Genomic DNA, 9339 nt, shown 5'->3' on the forward strand with positions numbered 1-9339 from the left:
CTACAGTGTAAGTCCAGGTCAGGGATTTGGGTGTGCCCTGGTGCCTAGAACTATATTTGCATTTGTTGAATGAATAAATGAGGTAAGACATGGAGAAAAATCCTTTACCAAGCGAATACAAACGAGTGTCAGAAGTAGGCTACACTCCCATTTTGCACAACTGCAACCCGACCCTTGTCTGATCACAGGCCACTTGTGTCAGATGCTGTTCTGACACAGATGCTGCACGTGACTACTGACTCTAAGCATCAGGTCAGTCGTGAGAGATGGACACTGTTCTTACCCACATTCGGCAAATGTGCAAGACATAGCAAGGGAGTTGAGTACATCCAAGGCCACACAACTGCTGAGAGGCAGCAACAGAATCAGAACCCTTCAGAATCAAAAGGACTTCCCTTTTGACAGAGGCCACAGCGCCTGGCAGAGATTTTAGCTCACCCTGTTTGTGGCATGCTTTTGTCTGGTATTCATCCTCTCCCTGTTCCACAAACAGTAACATTTGGCCAGGTACATGGCAGCCCGCTAAAGAGCACATTTCCAATAGCAAAGGACGGCCAGAGAGATGTGTGCAAAAATTGGAGTGCAGGCCCAGTAAGCTGGGTGATTGCGAAAACTCTTAACAGCCGCCCTGTACAGGGTGGAGGGGAGGGCGGGGAGTCTGGACAAAGAATGACAACTCCATCACCAGGCCCAAATTCTCCACCTCTGGACTGTTAAATGTTCCCAGAAATAAACTTGTCACATGGGGGTACAGGGACTCGACCGGTCCCCTCCTAATCCCACGAGCTTGTGTAAACTAAGGTAACTGTGCCAGGCTCACCCTGCACCATATGCCAAGCAGGACTTCGAATGCAAAGCCTTAACCCCACCTCCAGTGTTTCCTGAAGTTTGTTCCAGGATCGCTGGCCAGTAAGGGCCTGGAACATCTGCAAGGATTTCCCTTTGAGAAACATCTTTCTGCAAAACCCTGGCTTTTTATTTGCGCTTGGGTTCCTTGAGAGCTAAATGACAGCCCTTAGAAATATAGACCTCGGGGGCAGGCCTGAGTGGCCGTACTGAATGGGAGGTGAGAAGCAGTCTCAGTCAGATGTGACACTTGAGGCTGAGGCTAAGGACGACCCTCCCCTCACTCGACCACCGGCGCAGGGGGGTCTAAACCGCACTGCCTGCGACGATGTGTGCTAAGCGGCCAGCCCAAGGGTGTGTTTATGAAGTGAAACAGAGTGGCCTTCTCCCCATCACAAACCCACTTTAAATAAAGGCCAGAGCTCCAGACATGAAACCGGGCTCCCAGGGCACATCCCTAGGAAGCGCAGGCAATCTGAGTGCCTGCTCTAGCTCTCGCTCCCCCCGGGCTGCTTCCGGCCCAAGACACCCGGAAGGAGGAGGGACCGGTCCTAGGAGAGGGACTCGAAAGGGCGGGGCCTTGGAAAGGGGGCGCACCCGGGCAGGGCTGGGCCTACGTGAGGGGGTGCACCCGGAGGAAAAGGGCGGTGCGAGGGGGGCGCACCGGGGAGGATGGGGGCGTATTCGGGGAAGGGCACGCAGTCTGGGCCCCCACGTCCAGACGCAGGAGGGCGCCCGAGAGTCCGGCCTGCTCCCCGCACTACAAATGAAGTGCTTTATTTACACCTGTCTGTCCAGTCCTCGCCGCTGGGAGAGGCCGACTTCAGGGGGCCAAAGAGAAGGCCCAGGGGAGGCGGAGGGCCCGGCAGGGCGTAAAGAGTCCTGAGTAGGCCAGGCCAGGCCGGAGCGAAGGCACGAGGCCCTGAGTCCCACGGCAAAGGTCAGCCCGCCTGGAGAAGGCGGATCAGTTCGGGGTCAGCTCCCTGGGGTCAGGCCGGGGTCCGCACCGCCACAGCTCTGCTCGTAGGACGGCGGAGCCTCTGCAGAGAGAGCAAAGTCTGTAAGGGGCTGGTGGCACACCTCCCCCAGCCAGGCCCCAGGCCCCAACTTACCATAGGGGTGGCCCCATGAACTGTACTCTGGGGGGAGAATCAAGGTACCAATGGTGGGTACTGCCCCTCCAGACCCTTCTGCAAAGTAGGGCACAGTGGCACCTGTGGAGATGCACAAGGCAGGGGGCAGAGGGTGGGAAGCGGGGCTGCCGTCCAGAGGACAGGGATCAGGACCACCAGGCAGTGGCTGCTGTGATTGGCTCTGGGTGAGGGAGGCAGGGTCCGAGAAGTGGGGGTGGCCAGCAGCCGCCTCTGCTTCCTCCTGGGGTGGCGCAGAGGGCACCACTGAGGGCAGACCCCCAGCAGGTGGCCCAAGGCCCGGCCTGGGGCTCAGCGGGGCTTGGTTCACAGCGATATTGCCGATGAAGACCGGGAGGGTCACAGAGGCTTCAGGCACCTTCAGGGAGACCTACGAGGGATGCGGGGTGAGGGTCCAGGTCGCCAGGCCCCCTCCCCCAAACCATCCCCCAACTCCAGTACCTGCAGGTAGTAGTCCACGTGGATGAGGCTGCAGCCTGGCAGGGCAGACTGGGGCAGGGCAGGCACCAGGATCTGTTCTCGCCACTGCGTCTGCCTCCAGGCCTTGACACCAGCGCCCTCTACCTCTGCAACGGTCCGGACATCATGGATCCAGCGCTTGGCCTTGTAGGACACTTTCTGGGGAAGGGCCAGCCTGTGAGCCCCCACAGACCAGCCACCTACCCCTCCACCATCCGAGGGAGACTCTGACCTGCAGCAGACTGGCCACCACAGGGCTGGTGTCCTTGCCCGACTGGTTCTCGATGTCGACGTGCAGCCGCAGCACCTGCCCCACCACGTAGCCTCGGAGGTCCGTGCTGGCTGTGAGGACCACGCTGCCCGTCTTCACCAGCTTGTAGGAGAACTTCTTGGTGGCGGAGGCCACATTGGGTTGCTGTGGGTGGGGATGGTGGGGAGGGGGGTTGGTGGGGTGGGCCGGGTGGACCCCTATGGAGCCTGGACAAGGCCACTCAGCCCTGCCATGCCCCTACCCTGGACAAGGCACAGTCAGCTGAGGACACAGAGGTCACTGCTCTTTCAAACCCTGGCCCCCATACCTCGGATGGGGACAGGGCATAGGGTCAAGGTGGGGGCCACCCAGGGGGCCACGGGCCCATCCTCACCTCGATATCTGGGATGCTGTTCAGGTTCAGGGGGCTCAAGATGTAGAAGACACAGCTGCACTGGTGATCCTTGGAAAAACGTGGCGTGTCGATGGTGGCCCGTACCTGGTGCACGATCTTCCCAAAAGGGCCCTCGAAAGATGTGGGTGCTGTGGCTGGAGAGAGAGCAGAGACTGGCATCCCACTCTCCCACCCACCTCCCACCCACCCCGACCCCCTCGGGCCGCCACCACTAGGCCTGGCCAGGCCGGGCCTCACCAGGAAGCAGGAACTGGAAAGGGAGGTTGTGCTCTCCACTGGGCAGGCTCCCTGCAGAGACAGGAGGAAGGTGAGGGAGAAGGTGACCTCAGGAGCCCAAGGGACACCACAGGGCCCAGGAAGTAGCAGGCACTGTAGCCAGGTGACTCACACTGCATCTGGCTTCTGGGATTCCCAGCCTCTGTATCCAGCGCCACAGAAGCATAGGGTCACGGCCGGGCAAAGGATGGGGGCAAGAGCTTGGCTTGAACAATGGGGGCCAGGGCTGTTCCAGGGGCGGGAGCCCACCCAAACTCAGGAGAAGCTGGCCCCTTCAGCCACGCAGCCCCTACCAGACATGCCCAGTATCTTCCGGGGAGAGAAATCCATCCGGGTACACAGCACAGGGAGAGGGTGGGAAAGTACGTGGTTCCCAGAGGCAGAGCGAGGAGGTGGGGCGGATAGTCGGGCTACCAGACAGACTCACCCTTGTCAGCCAGCGACAGAGTGCTGTTGAAGTAGCCCTCCTCCACCACCCATGCAGCGTCATTGGCCTTGCTGGAGACTCTGCAGGAGCCTGTGCAGCTCACTCGGATGGCTGCAAGAGGGGGGTCGTGTGAGCCCCAGCAAGCTGCTGGCCCGGCCCCTGCATGCCCCTGGCACAGGGGTTTGGGCGGGGCTGGAAGCACCCAGGTGCGGGGCAACCCCACCCAGTTGGGCCCTGACAAGGCCAGCAAATGGTCTGCTGCCTTTAGAGGACATCTCCTGCCCATCCCCCCATCCTGGGGTGTTGACAGGGAGCCAGGGTAGTGAAGAATGGAGTGACATCTGTTCTGCAGCCCAGGAGGGCCCCAGGGGTCACCCAGAGGACCCCTGGGCAACCCCCAACTTGGTAACCGTGGCTCCAGCCACACATGGGCCCACTAGACCTGTGAGAACCCAGCTCCCTATTGGGGCTGCTTGGGGCACTGATGAGGAACAGAGGCCTGGGGGACTGTTGACCTCTGACCCCTCCTTCATGCTGCCTCACAGGCAAGTCAGTTAGGCTGGAAGCTGACTGCTGGCCCTCCCAGGAATGTGGTCAGACCTGCCCGACCAGCACCGGCACCCAATTCTGACACACTGGAGAGTGGGGACTTGACCTCCTGGGCCAGCACTGCCCAGGAGAGCTGATTTTTTGCATCCAGAGAAGGCGGGGTCCTCCCTCCCACTCCCCAGTGGAAGCGCCGCCATCTGCAGCAGAGGCTGACCCCCCACCCCGTTCTGGGGTCAGGAACTCGAACTTCTCAGTCCAACACACACACTCAGGGTCTAGTATGGTCAGAAGGCCATGGCTGGGCCCAAGCAGGAGCAGGGCGGGAGCTCAGTGACGGGCAGCGGAGCTGCAGGGCTGAGTCAAGGCCAAAGACTTTAGCCGCACCTGGTACATCTCTGCCCAGTCCCACTTCCTCCTGTGACTTGATAGTCAGGTGAAGGGAAACTGACTCAGAATCTGATACCTTCCTGACGGAGCCACCAGGCAGGAAGAACCTGGTGTCCCCAGTGCCTAGCACCAGGGGTCAGCCCCGGTCAGTCCCACCAGCCATGTCCGTAATCTCCCCAGAATGGCCCCACCTTGCTGACGCAGCTTCCTGTGGGTCACCCTGAGCACATACAACTTCCCTCACGACCCTGGCTCGTCCTCTGGCCCTGGAGGCACTGCCAGTGACCAGTCCTCGGTGTCTGTGCCAGCCCAGCCTCACCTCCGGACCTCAGCCCCGCTTTCAACCTGTGTTCCATCAGCTAGGCCCTCCTGGGTCCAGACCGGAAGTGTTCCCACCCTGAAATCTGGGGCACCAGGGCTCCTACAGACCAACACAGCCCAAGAGCAACCAGGCAGGGGACGGACAGGCACAGAGGGGAAGGGTGGCTGTGACCTAGGGAGAAGACACCCTAGCAGGTCAGGAGGCCACCTGGCTTTAACCCTCCCTGTGGACAGGGCACATTCACCCCTTGAATCTGGCTGCCCTGGGAACACTGGGACCAACAGAATACGCCAGAAGGGGTGTAGTGGTCTCCAGAGCGGCACGGTGCCAGCCAAGCCCTGCCAAGTAGCCCCAGAGGATGGCACACGAGCTGAAGAACTGCCCCGCCCACCTGTGTCTGGATGCTCACCCACAATGCCATGGGGCATCATAAGATGGTTGTTTAAACCACTTGGTTTGGGGATGATTTGTCACTCAGGGGTTTACACAGTAGCAGATAACAGGAACAGATGTCCACCTCACCAGAAGCCAGGGGAACTCAGAGGACTCATCACTGTAGCCACTCTGATTAGCAAAAATTCAATATTTGATATTCGGTGTCAAGATATTAGATATTTTGACATTACAGTGACCAAATGTAGGCTGACACGGGGCCTGGAGAAGTGCCAGGCAGGACAGGCACACACCAGGGGACCCAGCAGGTCTTGGAATCGCACACTGTTTACACAGGAGCCTGAGCGCCCCCGCTCGCATCGGCCAACAGTCCAGGCACAGCCCATGTGTCCAAGAGCCTGTGGCTAAAAGACTAGCCTACCCCGCCTGGCTCCGGCCCCCAGAATTCAGGTGAAGGAGCTGTGGGCACACCTGGTCCCCCAAAACGAAGAGTATCAAACCAACCCTTGGGTTCTCCCAGGGGGACCGGAGGTCTATGGCCTTCCCAAAGCCCTTGCAGAGCCCCATTTCACACGGACACACGGAGGTCCCGTAGGGGGCCCCAACTGAGTGAGCAGCCTCCAGTCACTGTCTTGAGTCAGACTGGCCAGCTCCTGTCCACCCTCTTCTCTGTGGGGGAACAATGGAGGCACAGGGGGGACACACACAGCGAGTTGTCCTGCCCCCTGCAGGGGGCATCCGCCCCTGGAGGACAGCATGGCCCTCGCAGCAGCGTGTGTGCCCACAGCCCAGGACGGGGTCAGGTGTGCTCTGCAAGCCTCCACCGCACAGCACCACACCGGCTGCAGAGCCACCATGCCATGCCGCCTGGGTCTGCAATTGCTCAGCTGTACCAATGCTCAGTGCATAACGAGAGGCGGGCACGGAACGGACAGACGGGTGTCCATGTTTGGACCTTTAGGGTTGCTCTGGTTCTCTAAGGAAAATCATCATGCAGACCGTGGTCCAGAGTGACTTCTGGAGATGTCCTCTCTGGCCAGCATGGCCACCTGGCTGGCAGCCCTCCTCCCTTGCCCATCCTGACCATGAAGACTTCTGCTCGCCCCTCCTCTGTTCCCATAGGTCTCTCCCACCGTCTGCCAGGTCCCACAAACCTGGAGCAGCATGGCCTTTGCCACATCCTTGCACTAAAACTCAGCCCATGAGCCACTTCTCTCTGTCCTGGTTCCAAATCTGTCACATGAGCATACCAGCGCCCACCTCCCAGGGCTGCTGTGAGGATTCATGGAGTTGGACCACAGCAAGCGGGGAGGGCGGCATCTGGCCTGTGACAAGGGCACAGTGAGCTGGTGGAGCTGGGGGCTGGCTGCTGTCCCTTCCTCTGTGTTCTGCCGGCGGGTGGAGGGCCTCCCCATGGTATCACTGGCTGGTAGCAGGAGCTCAAGCTTTTTAATCAAAGAAAAGAAAGAACCACAACCTCTCCTTTCCCACACCCAGGCAGGGCTTGCAGAACACCCCGGAGCACCTGCAGCACCCATATTCTCCCCTGCTCAGGGGCTAGTGCCTTTACGGCCGGGACCATCAGTGGGGCTCCCTCAGCCTTCTGTGGCCCAGCTGTCCATTCCCCACATCCCACTCGCCACATGAAGGCCAGGGGGCTCTATCTGCTCAGCCCAGCCCAGTCCCACACAGCTTTGGCCATCCCTTCACTGTGGTCAGCATCGGCCTGCTGTCCAGGGCCCCAGGTACAGGAGGGCGACAGGGTGGATGCACCAGGCGATGGCCCCAGCACGGACATCTGTGGTGCATTTGTCCACCTGGCCAACAGCCTGCGCCTCCTTCCTGTGGCCCTGCATGGCACTCTCCCCTCGGCCAGGAGCCTTCTAGCCCCATCTCACGTCTCACCTGTTGCTTGTGCCCCAGAGAAGAACTGTACTGTCCCTACGGTGCCCCCTGCCACACCTACTCCCACCCGAACTCCAAACTCCAACCGAAGAGACCAGAAATGGCGACCTCGTCATGGGAGGAGGCTCCACGAGGCTCCATGGGAGGACCCCTAACTAGGGGCACCTGCACCAGCTTCTTCTCAGACCCCTACAGCCTCATACTGTTGCGTGCTTAGGCCTGTCCAGCATGGAGGGGCGGCTGTCCCAAGAGTTCAGTGGCTTTCAGTCCTCAGCAGGGACCAGAAATGCTAAGCTGTCGACCACACAGGTGTCTGGAAGGTCAAGGCGCAGAGGGAAGCCTGGCAGCTGTGGTTTTGGGTAGAGGAGCAACCTAGCAGGGACACACCACACAACCTTGCACTCAGTGACAAGGATCCCTGCGCTGTGCCTTTGCCACGCCCCCCACCCTGAGGATGGAGCCCCAAAGTCCCAACCAGAACCCTGTCTACACCTGGGACAGCAGATGAAGCCAGCACTTGTGGGGAGCCCTAGCAAGGGCCACTGCAGCAACCAGATCCCCAATCCTGAAGTCCCAGATGTCTGCACCAGCAGTGGGACTGGCCAGGAGGGCTTATCTTCAGCTCCCAGATGCCGGCTGGGCCGGACGCCTGGGACACGCAGGGATGAGCAAGACATCCCCAGCACACAAGGACAAACTTAAGCTGGATATAAGCGGGTGCACGGGTGCCGTGTGGGCCCTGCTGGGGACCTGCACACGGGTGGGACTGTCCGTGAAGAGGAAGGGCCTGCATCAGGAGCCTGGGTGTGTGGGAGAGAAAGATCAGCCTCCAGGTGAGGGCCTATCAGCCACCAGGCCTCAGAGGACCCCGCTTATCCTACAGGGAATGTCGGAGGCATGCGTGTGTCCAGTCAGAGTGGGCTTCAGCAAGCTGAACAGGCTCTAAGACCCCGCCCCCAGGCGGAGAGAACAGGAAAGGCAGAGAAGGAAGACGGCCACCCAGGCCTCCCTACTTTGCCTCGACCGCCGCCGGCCTCCCACCCCGGAGGGTCAGCACAACCCCGTCAGCCCCACCCAACCCTCCCCGCAGCCGGGGAACCCGTGTAGAGCCCACACGGGCCCCTGGCCGGCGGGAGGGGTGAGGGGATTTTCCTAGGCTCAGAGCCACCGGCAGCCGCTTCCGGGAGCCCTGGCTCTGCCCTAGGTGCGGGCGCAGCCACCTGAACCCCGCCCGGCCTGGCCCACCCCGAGGGGACCCCGCGCCCACCTCGGAAAGGCAGCGGCGCCCCCAGGCATACGCGCACGGTCCCGGCCAGAGGTTCCCCGGGGCTGTAGACGACACGGCCGCGGCTCAGGCGGATCTCGAAGAGCTGCACCCGCCCCATGCCGCCCGCGGGCCTGGCCGCACCGTCACTCACTTCCACCCCCGCCCGCCTGCTGGCTCCGCTGCGTTCCGTGCACCGCCCTGGTCCGACACGCCCTCGACCCCGCCCCCGTTCTTGGTGACGCCACGCCCACCAGTCCACCTCCTTGTGCTCGGCCACGCCCACAATCTGGTCACGCCCCTGCCCCGGCCGGACACGCCCTCGACCGAGCCTTACGGCAGCCAAGCCCATCCCCTGCCTCTGCCGCGCCACGCCACGCCCACCCCCAACTCGGCCACACCCCTAGGCCGATGGGTGCCTTCTTGCCCCTGTCCCCCAACCCCCTGCCGGTGCCCAGCCCCCGCCGGTCTGCCCGCAGCCCCGACCTGGCCCGCAAGGTGGAGGTCTGTAGCAGGTCGCCGGAATCCGGCGCACGTGCGCCCCCTGCTGCCCCGGGAGAGCAGCCGGTTCACCTGTCGAGGGGGCGGGGCCAAGCCGCAGCTGAAGAACAGGGGCGCGGGGGCGCGGCAGGCTTACTGGAAGGGTCCCTCGCTGCGCCCAGCGCGTCACTCCACAGAAGGACGTCAGGAGGGCG

The 9339-nt window shown here is 61.6% G+C and overlaps 1 protein-coding gene across 2 annotated transcripts; it reads right to left on the reverse strand.

Moving 5' to 3' along the window:
- Window positions 1-1598: 1598 nt before the first annotated feature.
- ARRDC1 (arrestin domain containing 1) lies at window positions 1599-8833 on the reverse strand. Of its 2 annotated transcripts, none has more exons than XM_053918442.2 (8): window positions 8648-8833; window positions 3825-3935; window positions 3359-3409; window positions 3101-3273; window positions 2689-2871; window positions 2439-2615; window positions 1959-2367; window positions 1599-1886 (listed from the first exon to the last, which is right to left on the reverse strand). In XM_053918442.2, the coding sequence occupies exons 1-8, from the start codon at window positions 8763-8765 to the stop codon at window positions 1822-1824; spliced, it is 1287 nt and encodes a 428-aa protein (XP_053774417.1). In that variant the 5' UTR covers window positions 8766-8833; the 3' UTR covers window positions 1599-1821. The 2 variants fall into 2 exon arrangements, with proteins under 2 accessions (XP_053774417.1, XP_024418262.1); XM_024562494.4 differs by having other exon boundaries at window positions 3101-3255; window positions 8648-8831.
- Window positions 8834-9339: the final 506 nt, after the last annotated feature.

The sequence above is a fragment of the Desmodus rotundus genome, chromosome 1 (genome assembly GCF_022682495.2).
Source record: "Desmodus rotundus isolate HL8 chromosome 1, HLdesRot8A.1, whole genome shotgun sequence".
NCBI lineage: Eukaryota > Metazoa > Chordata > Mammalia > Chiroptera > Phyllostomidae > Desmodus > Desmodus rotundus.